The sequence below is a fragment of the Bombina bombina genome, chromosome 6 (assembly GCF_027579735.1).
Source record: "Bombina bombina isolate aBomBom1 chromosome 6, aBomBom1.pri, whole genome shotgun sequence".
NCBI classification, from domain to species: domain Eukaryota; kingdom Metazoa; phylum Chordata; class Amphibia; order Anura; family Bombinatoridae; genus Bombina; species Bombina bombina.
The window spans coordinates 242,318,283-242,341,650 of NC_069504.1; the positions used below are offsets into that span (position 1 = coordinate 242,318,283).

At 37.8% G+C, this 23,368-nt stretch overlaps 1 protein-coding gene across 1 annotated transcript in view; it reads left to right on the forward strand.

Moving 5' to 3' along the window:
* CAPS2 (calcyphosine 2) overlaps positions 1-23,368 on the forward strand; it is a 314,122-nt gene that overhangs the window by 151,479 nt on the left and 139,275 nt on the right. The window contains exon 13 of the mRNA XM_053716776.1: positions 18,672-18,781. Within this exon, the coding sequence (XP_053572751.1) occupies positions 18,672-18,781 (110 nt within the window). The remainder of the gene's footprint in view (positions 1-18,671; positions 18,782-23,368) is intronic.

Below are 23,368 nucleotides of genomic sequence, written 5' to 3' on the forward strand. Positions count from 1 at the left end.
CTCCTTCTAAACGTTTTAAGCAATTATATCCTGTGCCATCTGACAGATTAGAGTTTTGGGACAAAATCCCTAAGGTTGATGCGGCTGTCTCTACTCTTGCTAAGCGTACTACTATTCCTACGGCAGATGGTACTTCCTTTAAGGATCCTTTAGATAGGAACATTGAATCCTTTCTAAGAAAAGCTTACTTGTGTTCAGGTAATCTTCTTAGACCTGCTATATCTTTAGCGGATGTTGCTGCAGCTTCAACTTTTTGGTTAGAAGCTTTAGCGCAACAAGTAACAGATCATAATTCTCATAGCATTATTCTTCTTCTTCAACATGCTAATAATTTTATTTGTGATGCCATCTTTGATATCATTAGAGTTGATGTCAGGTATATGTCTCTAGCTATTTTAGCTAGAAGAGCTTTATGGCTTAAAACTTGGAATGCTGATATGTCTTCTAAGTCTACTCTGCTTTCCCTTTCTTTCCAGGGTAATAAATTGTTTGGTTCTCAGTTGGATTCTATTATCTCAACTGTTACGGGAGGGAAAGGAACTTTTTTACCACAGGATAAAAAATCTAAAGGTAAATTTAGGTCTAATAATCGTTTTCGTTCCTTTCGTCACAATAAGGAACAAAAGCCTGATCCTTCACCCACAGGAGCGGTATCAGTTTGGAAACCATCTCCGGTCTGGAATAAATCCAAGCCTTTTAGAAAATCAAAGCCAGCTCCTAAGTCCACATGAAGGTGCGGCCCTCTTTCCAGCTCAGCTGGTAGGGGGCAGATTACGTTTTTTCAAAGAAATTTGGATCAATTCCGTTCACAATCTTTGGATTCAGAACATTGTTTCAGAAGGGTACAGAATTGGCTTCAAGATAAGGCCTCCTGCAAAGAGATTTTTTCTTTCCCGTGTCCCAGTAAACCCAGCGAAGGCTCAAGCATTTCTGAGATGTGTTTCAGATCTAGAGTTGGCTGGAGTAATTATGCCAGTTCCAGTTCTGGAACAGGGGCTGGGGTTTTATTCAAATCTCTTCATTGTACCAACGAAGGAGAATTCCTTCAGACCAGTTCTGGATCTAAAAATATTGAATCGTTATGTAAGGATACCAACATTCAAAATGGTAACTGTAAGGACTATCCTGCCTTTTGTTCAGCAAGGGCATTATATGTCTACAATAGATTTACAGGATGCATATCTGCATATTCCGATTCATCCAGATCACTATCAGTTTCTGAGATTCTCTTTCCTAGACAACCATTACCAGTTTGTGGCTCTGCCGTTTGGCCTAGCTACAGCTCCAAGAATTTTTACGAAGGTTCTCGGTGCCCTTCTGTCTGTAATCAGAGAACAGGGTATTGTGGTATTTCCTTATTTGGACGATATCTTGGTACTTGCTCAGTCTTCACATTTAGCAGAATCTCATACAAATCGACTTGTGTTGTTTCTACAACATCATGGTTGGAGGATCAATTTACCAAAAAGTTCATTGATTCCTCAGACACAGGTAACCTTTTTAGGTTTCCAGATAGATTCAGTGTCCATGACTCTATCTTTGACAGACAAGAGACGTCTAAAATTGATATCAGCTTGTCGAAACCTTCAGTTACAATCATTCCCTTCGGTAGCCTTATGCATGGAAATTCTAGGTCTTATGACTGCTGCATTGGACGCGATCCCCTTTGCTCGTTTTCACATGCGGCCTCTTCAGCTCTGTATGCTGAACCAGTGGTGCAGGGATTATACAAAGATATCTCAATTAATATCTTTAAAACCGATTTACGACACTCTCTGACGTGGTGGACAGATCACCATCGTTTAGTTCAGGGGGCTTCTTTTGTTCTTCCGACCTGGACTGTAATTTCAACAGATGCAAGTCTTACAGGTTGGGGAGCTGTGTGGGGGTCTCTGACAGCACAAGGGGTTTGGGAATCTCAGGAGGTGAGATTACCGATCAATATTTTGGAACTCTGTGCAATTTTCAGAGCTCTTCAGTCTTGGCCTCTTCTAAAGAGAGAATAGTTCATTTGTTTTCAGACAGACAATGTCACAACTGTGGCATACATCAATCATCAAGGAGGGACTCACAGTCCTCTGGCTATGAAAGAAGTATCTCGAATTCTGGTATGGGCGGAATCCAGCTCCTGTCTAGTTTCTGCGGTTCATATCCCAGGTATAGACAATTGGGAAGCGGATTATCTCAGTCGCCAAACGTTACATCCGGGCGAATGGTCTCTTCACCCAGAAGTATTTCTTCAGATTGTTCAAATGTGGGGGCTTCCAGAAATAGATTTGATGGCCTCTCATCTAAACAAGAAACTTCCCAGGTATCTGTCCAGATCCAGGGATCCTCAAGCGGTAGCAGTGGATGCATTGTCATTTCCTTGGAAGTATCATCCTGCCTATATCTTTCCGCCTCTAGTTCTTCTTCCAAGAGTAATCTCCAAGATTCTGAAGGAATGCTCGTTTGTTCTGCTGGTAGCTCCAGCATGGCCTCACAGGTTTGGTATGCGGATCTTGTCCGGATGGCCTCTTGCCAACCGTGGACTCTTCCGTTAAGGCCAGACCTTCTGTCGCAAGGTCCTTTTTTCCATCAGGATCTCAAATCCTTAAATTTAAAGGTATGGAGATTGAACGCTTGATTCTTAGTCAAAGAGTTTTCTCTGACTCTGTGATTAATACTATGTTACAGGCTCATAAATCTGTATCTAGGGAGATATATTATAGAGTCTGGAAGACTTATATTTCTTGGTGTCTTTCTCATCATTTTTCCTGGCATTCTTTTAGCATTCCGAGAATTTTACAGTTTCTTCAGGATGGTTTGGATAAAGGTTTGTCTGCAAGTTCCTTGAAAGGACAAATCTCTGCTCTTTCTGTTCTTTTTCAGAGAAAGATTGCTAATCTTCCTGATATTCATTGTTTTGTACAAGCTTTGGTTCGTATAAAACCTGTTATTAAGTCAATTTCTCCTCCTTGGAGTTTGAATTTGGTTCTGAGGGCTCTTCAAGCTCCTCCGTTTGAACCTATGCAATCATTGGACATTAAATTTCTTTCTTGGAAAGTTTTGTTCCTTTTGGCCATCTCTTCTGCCAGAAGAGTTTCTGAATTATCTGCTCTTTCTTGTGAGTCTCCTTTTTACTGATTTTTCACTAGGATAAGGCGGTGTTGCGAACTTCTTTTAAATTTTTACCTAAGGTTGTGAATTCCAACAACATTAGTAGAGAAATTGTGGTTCTTTCATTATGTCCTAATCCTAAGAATTCTAAGGAGAAATCATTGCATTCTTTGGATGTAGTTAGAGCTTTGAAATATTATGTTGAAGCTACTAAGAATTTCTGAAAGACTTCCAGTCTATTTGTTATCTTTTCCGGTTCTAGGAAAGGTCAGAAGGCCTCTGCCATTTCTTTGGCATCTTGGTTGAAATCTTTAATTCATCATGCTTATGTCGAGTCGGGTAAAACTCCGCCTCAAAGGATTACAGCTCATTCTACTAGGTCAGTTTCTACTTCCTGGGCGTTTAGGAATGAAGTTTCGGTTGATCAGATTTGCAAAGCAGCAACTTGGTCTTCTTTGCATACTTTTACTAAATTCTACCATTTTGATGTGTTTTCTTCTTCTGAAGCTGTCTTTGGTAGAAAAGTACTTCAGGCAGCTGTTTCAGTTTGAATCTTCTGCTTATATTTTCAGTTTTTTTCTTTATAAGATTTAAACTTTATTTTTGGGTGTGGATTTTTTTCAGCGGAATTGGCTGTCTTTATTTTATCCCTCCCTCTCTAGTGACTCTTGCGTGGAAGATCCACATCTTGGGTAGTCATTATCCCATACGTCACTAGCTCATGGACTCTTGCTAATTACATGAAAGAAAACATAATTTATGTAAGAACTTACCTGATAAATTCATTTCTTTCATATTAGCAAGAGTCCATGAGGCCCACCCTTTTTTTGTGGTGGTTATGATTTTTTTGTATAAAGCACAATTATTCCAATTCCTTATATTTATGCTTCACACTTTTTTCTTATCACCCCACTTCTTGGCTATTCGTTAAACTGATTTGTGGGTGTGGTGAGGGGTGTATTTATAGGCATTTTGAGGTTTGTGAAACTTTGCCCCTCCTGGTAGGAATGTATATCCCATACGTCACTAGCTCATGGACTCTTGCTAATATGAAAGAAATGAATTTATCAGGTAAGTTCTTACATAAATTATGTTTTTCGGACGTTGCCAATCCTGTTAGACTGGGTCCATTTCCTCGGAGTGGGGGCGGGGATCTGACTGCTCTGCTGAGTCTTGTCCATGTCCTTCCAGTTGATGCAGGTCTAGGTAGCCTAAGGGGCTCTCTACCCTGCCTAGTAGTTGAAGGCTTGGGTTTTGAGTCCTGCTGTGGCAGCTTTCTAATCTGGTCTCCTGCTTCGGTGGGGGGTTCACAGTGTTTCATCCCTTCACTGATTTCATATGCTGTTGGTGTTGGATGTTCTTCTAAGGTCTATATTTTTTCCTGGACGAGAGTTGCCTTCGATATTTTTCGAGATTTTCTGTGGGATGATCTCCCATGATGGCTTAGGGTCAGCTTTGCTGCCTTGAGGCTGGAGCTCAGAGGTGTCTGTGTGTTTTCACAAGATAGCCTTTTTTTCTCTGTTAGGATAATTAGTTTGTTTCTATCCTTGTCTACAGGCTCCGAATTTCTTCGGCTTCATATGGGTTTCTTCCTATATTGACTAATTTCAGCGGTTGTGTCTGCTAAACTATGGTTCAGTGAGGAGCCTGTGGCTTCCTTGAAGCACCATAAGTCGTATGGTGTTGTGTCAGGGATCTGAGGGTAGACCTTGGTTCTTTCCCGTGATCACCTTTTAATAGGTGTAGAGTTCATCCCTGGTTCTTGTCCTTCTAGGGAGTCATTTCCCTGGGTGGTTCTCTTTAGCAACCTTGGCCTTGCTTTAGTCGTTTTGAGATTTTTTATATTTTATAGTTGGTAGTCCTTTGGATACCTTATGGGTCCTCCGTTTTCCCCTTCGGGGGTAGGTGTAGGTTCTCTTCCTTCAAGTCGGGGATTAGTTCTGTGCATTCAGAAAGCTTGAAGGACTTGGCTCCTCTGGTTTTTTTTGTTCAATGGATTCTAGAGATTCTGAGTAGTCTCTAGGACAGCCTTGCAGGCGTCTAACTGATGGGCAGATACTTGGCCCTTTAGGTTTTAACCCTAAGTGTTACAGTTTTTTAGGGGTCGCCTTCTGTACCCACCCTTTGTTTGCATTGAGTGTCCTCTATAGCTTGGGTATTGTTTTCCCAAAAGTAATTTAATTAAATGCAGCTGTGGACTCTTCCCGTTTAAGAAGAAAAACTTAAATTATGCTTACCTGATCATTTTCTTTTTCTTCTGACGGGAAGAGTCCACATCTCCCTGCCCGTGTTTTATCTATGGGGCGGCCATATTTTAGTTTTTTATTCTTCTGGCACCTTTTTTCACCCTGATATTTCTCCTACTGTTCCTTGTTCCCTTGGCAGAATGACTGGGGGATGAGGGAAGTGGGGGAGGTATTTAAGCCTTTGGCTGGGGTGTCTTTGCCTCCTCCTGGTGGCCAGGTTCTGAATTCCCAAAAGTAATGAATACAGCTGTGGACTCTTGCCGTCAGAAGAAAAGAAAATTATCAGGTAAGCATAATTTAAGTTTTCTGCCAGGTTAGCCTATATCTTAATGTGCATAATGTGTTTTATTTCTTGTTATCTTAATGTGCATAATGTGTTTTATTTCTTGTTCATTGAAGATCATTGGTATAGAGCATACGTTTGTGAATACATTTCGCCTATGTAAGATGAATTAAGCTTTTAATAAGCTATGGAAGATCATTATAAAATTAAAAAAATATATAGAGTTTATCAAGTATTGCTATAAACTTTTGTTATAGAGCACCTTGATTATTTAATTATTTTTTTTATTTAGGTTCATATCATGTATCGGAGCTCATATTGAAATGTCCAAAAGGAGGGAACAGGGAAAAGTTGAGAACTTTTTTTGTCATTGAATATTAATTTCACATTGACTGTTTCCAATTTGATTGTTTTCTATACAAATTTAATACTACCTTTATTTTCAAATCCAACTAAGGCTCAGATTACATGTGGAGTGTGGATCCCTTTTTAAAATAAATCATAAATGTTTTATAACTATGCTTTTATCATCGGTCCCTAAGGCTTCTGCTCGAGCGATACCATTTTACTTTTAGTGCAAGAATTATATCTCTATTGAGTTACCTTGATCGATGTTTGCTTTCAGTAGCGCTGATATTTTTGCACTCCGCTTGTAATCTAGGCCTTTGTGTGTGGCATGACTTTTGAGGACTGAAAGAAAGACAATTGCCAAAGTTGAATAAAAAAACTGGTTTAATATTGTTCCACACCATTAATATAATGAAGGAGGAATAATTGGTTTTAAGAATAAAGGCAATTTGAAAACTTGAATTAAAAGGCAATGGGGAAATATTGATTGATTTTATAAATTGTCTTAGATTTTGACCAACATTACTTGGTGACAGCATTACTTGGTGACAGCAGCATTTGAATCTATCTTGAGGTTTAGTCCTTCAAATGATATAGCTTGTACTATTCATTGGGTATGAAGAAAGAAAGAGAAATGTTATATAACTATACTTCATATAATTCATGCAAAATATTTCTTAAGACAGTCCTTTTTATCATTTTCAGTAAGAAGTTAAGTCGTAATTCAGTTGCAAATGTTTTTAATACAGAGTTTAGGAAGATTAGGATGTGTTGGCAATATCACAGGTGAAGAATGTTATCAACTTATTCTTATTTTTCTCTTATCCTATATAATACAAGGCAAAGCGTGTTTGTCCGAAGCTGTCATGCGCAGTAGAGACTGCGCGCAAGGACAAACACACCTGGCCTTCCAACTAACCTCCTGGCGTCGTGTGGTGGAGGAGTGGGCGTGGCCGGGCGGGTGCGACGTGGGCATGGCCGGGTGGGTGCGACATGGGCCGGGCATGGTGTGGGCCGGGCCAGATGCCGGGGCTACAGAGAGACAGAGAGCTCTAAAGAGGGGGGATAGAGTGAACAGAAGAGGGTGAATAGAGAGAGCAGAAGAGGGGGATAGAGAGAGGGGAGAGAGACAGCAAAAGAGAGAGGGGGAGAGAGTCAGCAAAAGAGAGGGGAGAGAGAGACAGCAAAAGAGAGAGGGGGAGAGACACAGCAAAAGAGAGGGGGAGAGACACAGCAAAAGAGAGGGGGAGAGAGACAGCAAAAGTGAGAGGGGGAGAGAGACAGCAAAAGAGAGGGGGGAGAGAGACAACAAAAGATAGGGGGGAGAGAGCGCAAAAGAGGGGGGAGAGCGTGCAAAAGAGTGGGGGGGAGAGAGCGCAAAAGAGAGGGGGGAGAGGGACAGCAAAAGAGAGGGGAGAGAGACTGCAAAAGAGAGGGGGAGAGAGAGCAAAAGAGAGGGTGAGAGAGAGCAAACGAGAGGAGAGAGAGAGCAAACGAGAGGAGAGAGCAAACGAGAGGGGGAAGAGAGAGCAAAAGAGAGGGAGAGAGACAGCAAAAGAGGGGGGAGAGAGACATCAAAAGAGAGGGAGAGAGACAGCAAAAGTGGGAGAGAGAGCAAAAGAGAGGGGGACGAGAGAGAGCAAAAGAGAGGGGGAGAGGGAGAGCAAAAGAGAGGGGGGAGAGAGAGAGCAAAAGAGAGGGAAGGAGAGAGAGTAAAAGAGAGGGGAGAGAGAGAGCAAGGGGTGGGACCGCTGTACTGCAAAAAATGGCCCGTGTACACAGGCTTTAGGACTAGTAGGTTATAATGTCTTTCTCTCATTTTTATAAAATATATTTAAAATATGTAAACCTGCTGCAGTGGTTATTGTATAGTACCTATTAATGTGCCAATTTCTTTCATGGTCAAATTCACTGGAAGGTGATGTTTCCTTCCAAAATCCCTGAAATAACTTTATTTTTAAAGGGCTTATACCATTATAGAATTGTTTTGTTTAACCAGGAATCTGAAAAATTTCCAAGCCAAATCTCCTGGAGAAAAAATAGGTAAACTGTTTATAGTAGTAAAGTTTTTTTATAAAAACATTATTATCAGTTCTTTTTAGGACACAGGAACTTTTCATTTATATTGTACTAAAACAACTCCTAAGCGAGGGGTCTGCATTTTGGCCAGTTCATAGCAATTCTAAAGACCTGAAAGGGAACTATCAATGGGTTATCATTAAATTTAAATTGAGTGGAGTACAACCTTAAACTGATTTTTTGCTTTTCATAGTTTAGATGTTTAAAATTGAGAAGCAGATCAGACTATTCAGTCATTAGTATAGTCACTTTACAGTAAGTTCTGTTGGAAATGTCAGGTATTGATCTTATAGCTTAACGAGCAAGAGAGCAAGCAGAGATGCAGTATATGTCGTTGCCATTGAAAATCAGCCGCCCATTTCCTTATTCATTAAATTCTGTGTATTGTCTACTGTGACACAGATATGTAATTAGCTGTCAGGAATGTGTTTCTAGTCTTTCAGTAATATTCTGAGGAAGTTAGTGCTTTAGGAAGATAGTCTGACATTCTTTCAAGCCCTTTCAGATAGACATAGATTGTCAATTTTGGTTCTAGAAAATGTTATACGCTTTAAAAGCTTCCTTGTCCAATTTAATGTTTTCTCTGTCTTTTAGAGTTTACAAGCTAAAGAAAAATAAAAAAAGCCTCTTTTAAGACTGAGACCCATTTTGGTAGATTTATGGCTTTATCATAGGTCAGGTGTAATTAAGCTTCCATAAAACAGTTGTGCATAAGTTTCCAAAGTTTCCTGAATTGAATGTGTCTGCTTCATACTAGTAGGATACTTCATCAGAATTAAGCAATGACTATTTCTCTTGTAAGGTGTATCCAGTCCATGGATTCATCCATTACTTGTGGGATATTCTCCTTCCCAACAGGAAGCTGCAAGAGGATCACCCACAGCAGAGCTGTCTATATAGCTCCTCCCCTAACTGCCACCTCCCAGTCATTCTCTTGCAGCTCTCGACAAGGGAAGCAGCTAGAGAGATGTGGTGCATTAATGTAGTTTATCTTCAATCAAAAGTTTGTTATTTTCAAATGGTACCAGAGTTGTACTATTTTAGCCTCAGGCAGAAAGTTGAAGAAGAGTCTGCCTGTGGTCTTTGATGATCTTAGCAGGTTGTAACTAAGATCCATTGCTGTTCTCACACATAACTGAAGAGATGGGTAACTTCAGCTGGGGGAATAGCGTGCAGGGTCTCCTGCTCTGAGGTATGTGCAGTTTTAAATTTTTCTAGAGAAATGATAAGCTAGAAAATGCTGACAATACCGGATTTATTTAAGGTAAGCCTGATTACAGTGATTTAATAACGACTGGTATCATGCAGTTATGAATCATACCCTTACAGAGGTATTATGTAAACTGCCAGGATTGCAAGGAAAGCGAGACAGCTCTGGGACTAGAATAAATACAGAGCTCTCTGACGCTTTAGTAGCTATCTCTGATACACCCTCACAATATAATGAAGCTGAAGCAGGGGAGCTTCAATCTGTGGGTGATTTTTCTGATTCAGGGAAGATACTTCAATCTGATTCTGATATGTCTACATTTAAATTTAAGCTTGAACACCTCCGCGTATTGCTCAGGGAGGTTTTAGCAACTCTGGACGACTGTGACACTATTGTAGTCCCAGAGAAATTATGTAGATTGGATAAATACTATTGGAAATAAAAGACTAAACTAAAATATAAATAGAAGAAAAGCAATCAAACCAAAGAAACTAGATTTAAAATAATTGAACTACAGCAAAAAATATTTTTTTAATAAAATTGAACTAACTAAAAATGATAATCATAGCCTTTTAAAATCAATCTAAAGAAGAGGTTATGAAGATCTGGCTAATATATATAATGATGCCACCAGAACATACTGAGGAAATTGCGTGGTTGTTATGTTTACTAACTTGTTTTAGATACATCAATGTTACATTTTTCAACATTTAATGTTTAAAACAGTTGTATTAATGTATGACTGCATTTTCCTGTAAAAGTATTAATGTTATACTATGGCATCAAAATGAAAGTATTGATGGAGGAAAATAAAGGTACCTCTAGTTACAGTAGAGCAAGTGCAGATAATCAATAATCCAATTCAAATAGAAGAGATTAGTACGGCGATTAGAAGACTAATCCTTGGTAAAGCTCCAGGCCCAGATTGTTTACCGGCAGAATTTAAAACATTTTTTATATGGAAAGATTAGTCCATTATTAATTAAAGTATATAATATTTATTTTGTATAAGAGAAGAATCCATCTAAGTATTTTAAGGCGTCTAGAACTATTTTGATCGATAAACAAGGAAAGAACGCTGAGGATGTGGATTCTTACCGCCCCATTTCTCTTCTAAACGTAGATTTCTTCTGTTATGTGTGATCAGTCCACGGGTCATCATTACTTCTGGGATATAACTCCTCCCCAACAGGAAATGCAAGAGGATTCACCCAGCAGAGCTGATATAGCTCCTCCCCTCTACGTCAGTCCCAGTCATTCTCTTGCACCCAACGACTAGATAGGATGTGTGAGAGGACTATGGTGATTATACTTAGTTTTTATGACTTCAATCAAAAGTTTGTTATTTTACAATAGCACCGGAGCGTGTTATTACTTCTCTGGCAGAGTTTGAAGAAGAATCTACCAGAGTTTTTTACTATGATTTTAACCGGAGTAGTTAAGATCATATTGCTGTTCTCGGCCATCTGAGGGAGGTAAAAACTTCAGATCAGGGGACAGCGGGCAGATGAATCTGCATTGAGGTATGTAGCAGTTTTTATTTTCTGAATGGAATTGATGAGAAAATCCTGCTATACCGTTATAATGACATGTATGTATACACTTCAGTATTCTGGGAATGGTATTTCACCGGAACTACTCTGTTAAAGGTCACTAATCCTTTTAATAAATATTATCATGTTAAACGTTTTTGCTGGAATGTAGAATCGTTTACATTGCTGAGGTACTGAGTGAATAAATGTTTGGGCATTATTTTCCACTTGGCAGTTGTCTGCTTTAAATTGTGACAGTTTCGTTTCTCCTCACTGCTGTGTGTGAGAGGGAGGGGCCGTTTTTGGCGCTCTTTGCTACGCATCAAAAATTTCCAGTCAGCTACTATTATATTTCCTGCATGATCCGGTTCACTGACAGATCTCAGGGGTCTTCAAACTTCTTTGAAGGGAGGTACATTCTCTCAGCAGAGCTGTGAGAATTTTATATTGACTGTGAATAAAAACGTTACTCTATAATTTTTTATGTCAAAATTACTTAATATACCTTTCAAGGGGCAGTCTTTATTTGGGCCCGGTTTGAAAGAAATTATCGCTGACATTACAGGAGGTAAGGGCCACGCCCTACCTCAAGACAAAGCCAAAGCTAAGGCTAGACAGTCTAATTTTCGTCCTTTTCGGAATTTCAAAACAGGAGCAGCGTCAACCTCCACTGCACCAAAACAGGAAGGAGCTGTTGCTCGTTACAGGCAAGGCTGGAAACCTAACCAGTCCTGGAATAAGGGCAAACTGGCCAGGAAACCTGCTGCTGCCCCAAAGACAGCATGAACCGAGAGCCCCCGATCCGGGACCGGATCTAGTGGGGGGCAGACTTTCTCTCTTCGCCCAGGCCTGGGCAAGAGATGTTCAGGATCCCTGGGCGCTAGAGATCATATCTCAGGGATACCTTCTAGACTTCAAATTATCTCCCCCAAGAGGGAGATTTCATCTGTCAAGGTTGTCAACAAACCAGATAAAGAAAGAAGCGTTTCTACGCTGTGTACAAGATCTGTTATTAATGGGAGTGATCCATCCGGTTCCGCGGTCGGAACAAGGACAAGGGTTCTACTCAAACCTGTTTGTGGTTCCCAAAAAAGAGGGAACTTTCAGGCCAATCTTAGATTTAAAGATTCTAAACAAATTCCTAAGAGTTCCATCGTTCAAAATGGAAACTATTCGGACAATCTTACCTATGATCCAAAGGGGTCAGTACATGACCACAGTGGATTTAAAGGATGCTTACCTTCACATACCGATTCACAAAGATCATCAACGGTATCTACGGTTTGCCTTCCTAGACAGGCACTACCAGTTTGTAGCTCTTCCATTCGGATTGGCTACGGCCCCAAGAATCTTCACAAAGGTTCTGGGTGCCCTTCTGGCGGTACTAAGACCGCGAGGGATTTCGGTAGCTCCGTACCTAGACGACATTCTAATACAAGCTTCAAGCTTTCAAACTGCCAAGTCTCATACAGAGTTAGTTCTGGCATTTCTAAGGTCGCATGGTTGGAAAGTGAACGAAAAGAAGAGTTCTCTTTTCCTCTCACAAGAGTTCCATTCTTGGGGACTCTTATAGATTCTGTAGAAATGAAGATTTACCTGACAGAAGACAGGTTAACAAAGCTTCAAGATGCATGCCGTGTCCTTCATTCCATTCAACACCCGTCAGTAGCTCAATGCATGGAGGTGATCGGCTTAATGGTAGCGGCAATGGACATAGTACCTTTTGCACGCCTACACCTCAGACCGCTGCAATTGTGCATGCTAAGTCAGTGGAATGGAGATTACTCAGATTTGTCCCCTACTCTGAATCTAAATCAAGAGACCAGAAATTCTCTTCTATGGTGGCTTTATCGGCCACACCTGTCCAGGGGGATGCCATTCAGCAGGCCAGACTGGACAATCGTAACAACAGACGCCAGCCTGCTAGGTTGGGGCGCTGTCTGGAATTCTCTGAAGGCTCAGGGATTATGGAATCAGGAGGAGAGTCTCCTTCCAATAAACATTCTGGAATTGAGGGCAGTTCTCAATGCCCTTCTGGCTTGGCCCCAATTAACAACTCAGGGGTTCATCAGGTTTCAGTCGGACAATATCACGACTGTAGCTTACATCAACCATCAGGGAGGGACAAGAAGCTCCCTAGCAATGATGGAAGTATCAAAGATAATTCGCTGGGCAGAGTCTCACTCTTGCCACCTGTCAGCAATCCACATCCCGGGAGTGGAGAACTGGGAGGCGGATTTCTTGAGTCGCCAGACTTTTCATCCGGGAGAGTGGGAACTTCATCCGGAGATCTTTGCCCAAATACTTCGACGTTGGGGCAAACCAGAGATAGATCTCATGGCGTCTCGCCAGAACGCCAAACTTCCTCACTACGGGTCCAGATCCAGGGATCCGGGAGCGGTTCTGATAGATGCTTTGACAGCACCTTGGAACTTCGGGATGGCTTATGTGTTTCCACCCTTCCCGCTGCTTCCTCGATTGATTGCGAAAATCAAACAGGAGAGAGCATCAGTGATTCTAATAGCGCCTGCATGGCCACGCAGGACTTGGTATGCAGATCTAGTGGACATGTCATCCTGTCCACCTTGGTCTCTACCTCTAAGACAGGACCTTCTGATACAGGGTCCATTCAAACATCAAAATCTAACTTCTCTGAAACTGACTGCTTGGAAATTGAACGCTTGATTTTATCAAAGCGTGGTTTTTCTGAGTCGGTTATTGATACCCTGATTCAGGCTAGGAAGCCTGTTACCAGAAAGATTTACCATAAAATATGGCGCAAATACCTATACTGGTGCGAATCCAAACGTTACTCCTGGAGTAAGGTTAGGATCCCTAGGATATTGTCTTTTCTACAAGAAGGTTTAGAAAAGGGTTTATCAGCTAGTTCATTAAAGGGACAGATTTCAGCTCTGTCCATCTTGTTACACAGGCGTCTGTCAGAAAATCCAGACGTCCAGGCCTTTTGTCAGGCTTTAGCTAGGATCAAGCCTGTGTTTAAAGCCGTTGCTCCGCCATGGAGTTTAAACTTAGTTCTTAACGTTTTACAAGGTGTTCCGTTTGAACCCCTTCATTCCATTGATATAAAATTGTTATCTTGGAAAGTTCTATTTTTAATGGCTATTTCCTCGGCTCGAAGAGTCTCTGGGTTATCAGCATTACATTGTGATTCTCCTTATCTGATTTTTCACTCAGACAAGGTAGTTCTGCGTACTAAACCTGGGTTCTTACCTAAGGTAGTCACTAACAGGAATATCAATCAAGAGATTGTCGTTCCATCCTTGTGTCCAAATCCTTCTTCAAAGAAGGAACGTCTTCTACACAATCTGGATGTAGTTCGTGCCCTCAAGTTCTACTTGCAGGCAACTAAAGATTTTCGCCAAACTTCTTCCCTGTTTGTCGTTTATTCTGGACAGAGGAGAGGTCAAAAAGCTTCTGCTACCTCTCTCTCGTTTTGGCTTCGTAGCATAATACGTTTAGCCTATGAGACTGCTGGACAGCAGCCTCCTGAAAGAATTACAGCTCACTCCACTAGAGCTGTGGCTTCCACTTGGGCCTTTAAGAATGAGGCCTCTGTTGAACAGATTTGCAAGGCTGCAACTTGGTCTTCGCTTCATACTTTTTCCAAATTTTACAAATTTGACACTTTTGCTTCTTCGGAGGCTATTTTTGGGAGAAAGGTTCTTCAGGCAGTGGTTCCTTCTGTATAATGAGCCTGCCTATCCCTCCCGTCATCCGTGTACTTTTGCTTTGGTATTGGTATCCCAGAAGTAATGATGACCCGTGGACTGATCACACATAACAGAAGAAAACATAATTTATGCTTACCTGATAAATTCCTTTCTTCTGTTGTGTGATCAGTCCACGGCCCGCCCTGTCTTTAAGGCAGGTAAATATCTTTTAAATTATACTCCAGTCACCACTTCACCCTTGGTTACTCCTTTCTCGTTGATTCTTGGTCGAATGACTGGGACTGACGTAGAGGGGAGGAGCTATATCAGCTCTGCTGGGTGAATCCTCTTGCATTTCCTGTTGGGGAGGAGTTATATCCCAGAAGTAATGATGACCCGTGGACTGATCACACAACAGAAGAAAGGAATTTATCAGGTAAGCATAAATTATGTTTTTAAAATCTTAGCATAAATGTTGGCAACCATATTACAAGTTATTTCTCCTCTTATACACCCTTCATAAAACCGGTTTTATGAAGGGTAGAACTTTGATTTTGAATATAAGAAAACATCAACTATTTATAGATAATTTTTATTCTCAAATGAAAAAGCCACCTAGATTTTAATTATGCAGAGATACATACACAGCCGATTTCTCCCTTATTACTTATTGTATATGTGAAGCAATTAGCTATTTATTTAAGGGAAAATATTGCAGGTATTAAGTGGATGGATTTAAATTTAAAATTAGCTATATATGCAAATGATTTATTAATTCTTACAGAAAATCTTTCTGTTATTTTACCAATTATTTTGAATTTTTTAGAAGATTTTAAATCTTTTTCAGGTTTTTCTATAAATAAAACAAAAACTGAGATAATGTGGCTTTTTAAGACCACGAATACCCCAGTGACTTCTTTTAAAGGAGTAGAAGAGACTATAGGTTATTTGGGTTTGAAATTCTCTAGAGATCCTCAGAGGTGGTATAAGCTAAACATCTCTCCCTTAATACAATCTTTGCAGAGAGACTTAGAAACTGGATGGATTTTCCCCTATTATTGGCGGGAAGAATCAATTTATTTAAAATGATTTGTTACCCCAAATTTCTATGTTTTTCAGTCTTTACCTTTATTGTTACTTAGGAAATATATTGTTCTAATTAACTCCTATATAGCCTAATTTATTTGGCGAAAACAAAGACAGAGAATCGCTACTAAAAGGTTCACAGCTAATAAAAAGGGCTTTGGAATAGCCCTCCCAGGTCTAGCAAAATATAATCTTGCTGCCGTAGTGACATACATTTTTGACTGGCTTATGGATATTATTCTTTATTAGAATATGAAAAATGCTTGACGCCCCCTATTCACTGAAAGCATTGCCTCATATGTCCCTTAAGAGTCTCCATAAGATGACCAAAAATAACTTAACTCAATTAAGGCTTGGCACAAATGTTGTTCATTAATCAGGATTAATTAAGGCATCACCATATTTAACTATTAAGGGGAATCCCGACTTCATTGAAGGATATAATTCCCAAAGGTTCAAAAAGTGGGCACATTTTGGTGTGCATTTTATTACTTAGATCATAGATATAGAAAATATTTTGGTGAAATCATTTGAGGCATGTAAAACTGAATTTGATATCCCTAACCAATTAATGCACTCTTAAATTGCTTAAAGAAGACAATGTTGATTGGTAAGGGAAAAAAAATGGATACAGTTTGCTTATTGTTTAAAGAAGGTAAATTCTCAATCTCCAGTGTATATATATATATATATATATATATATATATATATATATATATATATATATATATATATATATATATATATATATATATATATATATATATATATAGGCTTTCATTAAAAGCTTAAAGGGCCATAATACCCAAATGTTTAAACACTTTAAAGTGCTGCAGCATAGCTGTAAAAAGCTGACTAGAAAATATCTCCTGAACATCTCTATGTAAAAATGAAAGATATTTTACCTCAAAAGTTCCTCAGTAACCACCTCTCATTGTAAAGGATTTCTAAGCAGCATTTTAGTGTGTCTGTCTTAGGACAGCTGAAAGGATGAGCCTCGTGAACTCTCATATTATTTCACCAATCAGGTAAAGGAAGCTTACTATGAAATCTCATGAGAGTTAAGTGAAATCTCATGAGATCACAGTAAGAGTTCATGACCTCAGCACTGCTGATGCTGATTGGCTGCTGTTCATTTCTTCATTTTTTTTTTTTTTTTTTTTACCTGCAGCTGGGAGCAGCTGAGTATAACTTTTTACACAGAACGTACTCTGCTGAGCTGAGGAAATTGTGAGGTAAAATATCTTCCTTTTTTACATAGAGATGCTCAGGTGATATTTTCCTGTCAGCTTATTACAGTTATACTGCATCAGTTTCAAGTGATTTAGCATATGAGTATTATGTCCCTTTAAGAGAATACTGTAACTTGAATTACATTTTTCCTAAATGGAGGGGGGTTATGCATACTCAAGTAGCACTAAATATGATTTTGAAAACTATTAGTAAAAGGCATAAAGCAATGAAAGGAGAAAACTAAAGAGAACAACATTTGAAAGTGTTATACCAAGTGTTTATTACCCCTTTGTGCATTTCTTGATTTTTTTACAGACATGGAAAAAACTGTTGTACAACATGTAAATCTAAGCTCACAAATACATAACATTGCTTTTGGATGTGTCCTGTTCTATAAAGATTCTGGGGCAAAATGAGTTTCCAGGCATCTAAAATTAAGAAATCCTATGCTAAATTCACTGTCTTTCATGTTTTTTTTTCTTACTAACTATGACGAATTTGGTACAAATACTATTTTATGTAATACAGTCAATGTCCTCAGCAGGAAGATTGTTTTAAAACATTGGAAGTCTCTTAAGGAACCTAGATTTTCAGAATTTAAAAATATGATTTGGAATCAACTGCTATAAGAACAAGTTGAAGAACTATTTGATGCTGAATCCAATATTAAGTGATTCTTTATGAAATGGGCAAATTATATAAAATCATTAGATCTTTCTTCCCAAAAGGATATTATTTTTCCATTTAGAGCATCCAATTTTATTCTGGAAGCTAATCTAAGGGGAGAATGGCTGTATGAAGAGTCTGGACAAGGGACTTGATTGTATTAAATTTATGAATATATGATCAAATAAATGTGACCCGACACATCAACATTGTAGATGAGGTTAAAGAAGCCAAAAAGTACAATGGACACAATCATAAGCAGGATTTGGGTTTTGTCCAGATATATTTAATTTCCTTTAGCTTTAACGTATGACCTCTTGGCACAAACAATTAGAAACATAGATATTGACGGCACATAAGAGCCATAGGCCCAGCAAGTCTGCCCGATATTACCTAACAGTATAAACTTATCTAGTTTGTAGGATAGCCTTATGCTTGTCCCAATCATTTTTAAAGTCCCCTACAGTGTTTGTCGATACTACCTAAATTATGTTTGTCCATACTATGTAAATGGGACGTAATTATATTGATATTATATAAAGATCTGATTTTACTTAGAAGTCGCTGCCTGGTAATGAGCATCAATTTTTAAGTGTGTTGTCTACAAACCCCTTCATTTTTTTCTACAGATGTTTTTCAAAATCTTGTACAATTTAAGTGATGGGTAGCATAAATATTTTTTCTTTCAATATGAAAACTCTTACATTTATCAGTGTTAAATTGTATTCACCATTTACTCAGGAATTTTCTTTGGGTGTAGCTATATATTCCTTATATTCTGTATTTTCTCTCTCTGCAGTTTTATCACCTCAACAAATTTACCTGTATCTATGTTCCTTCTTCCTTCCTTATATAAATGAATTAGATTAGTTTGGCATTATAGATTTCTTGTGAAACCATGCATTTTTTCCTGTGTTTTCTCTCGTATGTATACTGAAAAAAAATATTTATCACCTCAGCCGTGCCCTTCTCACTTTTGATCATCTTACCATTCTCATATTTTATACTTGTGCAACCTCTTAGGGTTTGACTTATCCTTTCCTATAAATAGTTTGTTTGTTTTTTCACCCTAAGCTCTAATTTTGTGTAACACTTCTAGAGAAGGTCTTTGACTCCTTGAGCTAGACACTCTTAAAATCACTGTCAAAATATGTTCTTATATTTAACTGAAAACGGATTTTATTGATTAACCAGTGTGTGTAAATATTTTCTGTACAGGGAGCAAATCTCACCTTCCTGACAACGGAACATCAAACACTTTCAGAGAGTATAAAACAGAATAATTTACTTAAAATTCGAATCACAGCCGTTGATGAGGATTCTCTAAAGTAAGTTTTTCTTCTCAACCTTCTGTAAAAATAGAAAGGATTTTTTTTTTTAATATTCTTTGGCTCTACCAGTGTATATAAATAAACAGCTTGAGGCAAAAGCACAGAGGATGTTGCTTTCCTATTGTGTCAAGTTACACAGTATACGATTTAATTCCCAGGGGAAACCATACTTAGTTTTCCTGTAAAGCCCATAGTGTATAATTAATGTACATAAGCTATCCTTTTTATACTAAATGGAGATAGCATTAAATCACATTGTAAGTTTTTCATTAGTTTAGTCAGTATTAACATGTTTAAAGTATTGTATACAACACATACCTTCATTTTATTAAACATTACCATGAATTACATTGCCTTTAAGATTGTAGGGTAGCCCACTATTATTTTTTCTGACTGTCTTGTGATATAATAAATCTACCTCTTTTTAGCCACTAATCTAAATACTTTCAGAAATAAGGAAATTCACGATTACAGGTAGAAAATACCAATTTCTCTTGTTAAGTGTGTTCAGTCCACGGGTCATCCATTACTTATGGGATATATTCTCCTTCCCAACAGGAAGTTGCAAGAGGATCACCCAAGCAGAGCTGCTATATAGCTCCTCCCCTCACATGTCATATCCAGTCATTCTCTTGCAACCCTCAACAAAGAAGGAGGTCGCGAGAGGAGCTGGAGTTTTTACTTAACTATTCTTCAATCAAAAGTTTGTTATTTTAAATGGCACCGGAGTGTGCTGTTTTTCTATCTCAGGCAGTATTTGGAAGAAGAAACTGCCTGCGTTTTTTATCTATGATCTTAGCAGGCGTAACTAAGATCCACTGGCTGTTCTCGACATTCTGAGGAGTGGGGTAACTTCAGAAACTGGGAATAGCATGCGGGGTCCTCCGCAAATGAGGTATGTGCAGTACTTTATTTTCTGGGAATGGAATTGACTAAGAAAATACTGCTTTTACCATATGATGTAAGTACAGCCTTAAATGCAGTAGTTCACACTGAAGAAAGAAAAACTTGGCTTGTGATTTGCAGAAGTTAACAACAAATTAATGTGCAGTATACTCACTCCGAAAAATTCAGAGTTCAGCTTCTTCGAAAGGTTTTTCTGTCTCAACTTTCCCAATTTCCACACTGTATTTGTGTCTGTGGATAATGAAAATTGCACTGCAGGTAATTGAATCTTTTGCTTGATAAAAAGTGCAATATACTCACTCCGATAAATTTCGGAATCCGGCTCCTCAGAACGTATTGTGTAGTTTGAAATTACTTCCAAAAAGGCAGCAAAAATACTTGTTGTGGTAAAAAACAAATATTTATTAAAACATAATAAAAATGCTCTTATTTATCTTGGCTCTACGCGTTTCAACGACAGTGTCGTCTTTTTCAAGAGCAGTAAAAACAATTGGAAGTGCTGCCTTTGGAGTGTTTACAGGTGTATTTATACAGGTAATCATTGTTCCTGTTCCGGTGGTAAACACCGGAATAGGACTCACAAATAAAACATTTTAATTTGTATTTATTCCAATCCGATTGTGTTTTGAGAATGATATTTATTTATTTTGTATTTAAGCTTTTGGCGCTTAAATTCTCAATAATTTATCAAATCGGATTGGTATAAATGAAAAAAAGCTTTTTGGCCAATCAGAGAGGAGAAAAATAAAGTTCCCTTTCAAGTCCTGGTTTTAAGTAGTTTCTTTTCAGGTCCGCCAGATGATGCGTGGTCATATGTTCTCATCAATCAGATAGAGAGCGTTGTTTTCAATGCTTCGTATGTAAAGGCCTGGCTCCGGTTTGTCCAATAAGTTCCGTGTCACATGTCTCGGATTGACCAATCTCTCTGTGAGCGACATTTTACTATGTTCCATTGATAGCCAGTGTTTTGGATTCTCTAGGGAGTATGTAATGAAAAGTGCAAGTCACTTTGAATCATATATATTACAGACATAGACAACTTCGTGATGATATTTCACAAAAATCTTGGGTTACAACCTTTTCAATTTCTTTTGAATATTAATTAGTGCAACATGCACTCTAATATCGATGTTGCCATCAAATGTATAAACTTTGCCATCAAATATAAATTTTAAATATAAATTTCGCCATCAAGTATAAATTTTGCCATCAAATATAAATTTTGCCATCAAATATAAATTTATCTTCACATATAATTTCTGAACAGAATCACAGTAATATTGTATATGTAATTGGGATAAAATATTAGACTATTTGAAATATACTGAAACCTAAACAGAATAAAATGATATATTAAATATATTAAATATAAAATAAAATAAAATGAAAATAAAATAATCTTAAATTATATGAATGCTGCCACTCTAATATCTTTATTTAAACCATAATGTCCATATGTTTTTAATGTGTGTATCCACCATAGTTCTCTTCTATTGAGTTCTTTTTCTATCTCTCCCCCTCTCCAGTGTAATGAAACCTTCTCTATACCTATCCATGATAGATGTTTTTTATCGTATAGAGGACAATTATTATAGTGTAAAGGGACACCATGATCTTCTTTTTCTTTTTCAATTTTATTAAGGTGTTCTAATATACGAGTTTTAGCAAATCTTGAAGTTTGTCCTAAATATTGAATCTGACAATTACACTGAAGTAAATATATTATATTTTTGGTTTTGCAAGTGATGAAATCTTTTATTGTGTATGATTTATTTGTTACTGAAGAAGTGAATGTCTTATGTGTCTTTTTAGTATAATTGCATGCTTTACAATGTCCACATGTATAAAATCCTGTTAAATTGGCAATTTGGATAGGTTTAGGTGGCTTCATCCCCTTGATGAGGGAAGGTGCCAATTTTTGTTTGAAGTTTGTTCCCTTCCTGAAAGTTATCAAAGGTTTATTTGGAATGATATTATTTAAGTATTCATCATTGCCGGCTTTTGGCACAGATGACAAAGAATTTATGGCAAAGTGGAATGCAGCTCTCCACAAATGTTCAACTAATCTAGTAAGTTTATTGTATGAACATCAAGACATAGTTCTAAAAAATATTGAAAAAGAAATTTTCTCCTTAGAAACTGAACTTATACCATTTCTTTCAAGCAAAACATGTAATGACAAATTTGAGCAAATTAAAACACAAGCCAAAGAGCTAGATGAACAAATTGGAGACTCTAAATATAATAAATACCTCAGAGATAGTGAAGATTTTAAAAATGGCACTCCATATACACAACCTCAAGTAAATTCACAGAATAAAAGGGATAATTCACAAAAAGACCATTTTAGAGGCAGAATTGCATCACAAAATAATTATAATTATAATACAACACACAGTTCACATAGAAATCAATATAATTTAAAAGACAATCATTCGAGATCTAATAGGGATCATTCGAATAATAACTACTCTAATAACAGGAATCAATTTAACAACTATAGAGATCACGATATAAGATATAATAACACTTATGAGCACAATAGACACCAACAAAATAGGGAAATTTTTCACCAAAGAAATGAAAATCAATATAACCACAATGAATATAGGGGATCGAACCAACATAGAATAGAATATAATCATTACTCCAATCACTCTAATCACTATAAAAATTCACATTCACCAAAAGACAAAAGAGACAAAAGAGAAGATCAACAGGTTACAAATAAAGCAAGACATGAACAAGACTCACATCACCCTTTTCAACAGAACACATACAAAGAGAGACACAAAATAGGAACAAACCACACACCGACCAATCAAGGCTGGATACACCCCAACAGATATTCTCCACTTCGCACAGACAGAACAAATCAAAGGAAAAGAGACAGGACACCAGATCTTTCAGAGGAACAAGAGGTAGAAGGGGTAAAACACAGAAGAAGGAGCCAGAGAGACTAGGCATTCATAATATTTCATCACAAACGATAACTGAACAAGAAAAAAACATTCTATCTAAAGGCTTAAAATTTATACCCACCCAGAGTGTTAATACATTTCAATTATTCATTGATGCACAGAAATTTATCAGGAATTTGACAGTTAAAAGATTTTTTGCCAGGAAAGATACACTAAGTAAAATCCCAGAAAATTCTCAAGCAAATAGGGAACCAAGAACTTACTTTAAAAACCCCTCCACTTTCTATCCCAGCCACTGTAAGGGCCCAAACATAGAAGTATTTGGCAAATTAATCCTAAAAGACATAGAAAAAATTGAGGCAAAACCTAAGTATTTCAATTTAAACAAACAAGAAAATGAGATTTACAAAAATTTAAATAAAAGGGAAGACATTATCATGAAGGAAGCGGATAAGGGGGGAAGTATAGTAATAATGGACCGCAGCTACTATATGGAGGAAGCAAATAGAATCTTATCAGACACAAAAACTTATCAAATTTTGAAAAATAACCCAAAAAGAACATTCACTTCAGAATTAAATGAGATCCTATCACAAGCTTTAGCTAGAAATATTATTTCTCAAGATGAATTTATGTTTTTAAATAAAGTAGAATCCAAGACCCCTATTTTTTACTTCATCCCCAAATTACACAAGGATCCACTTAGACCTCCAGGGAGGCCCATAATCAGTGGGATAGATTCCCTTACATGTAATTT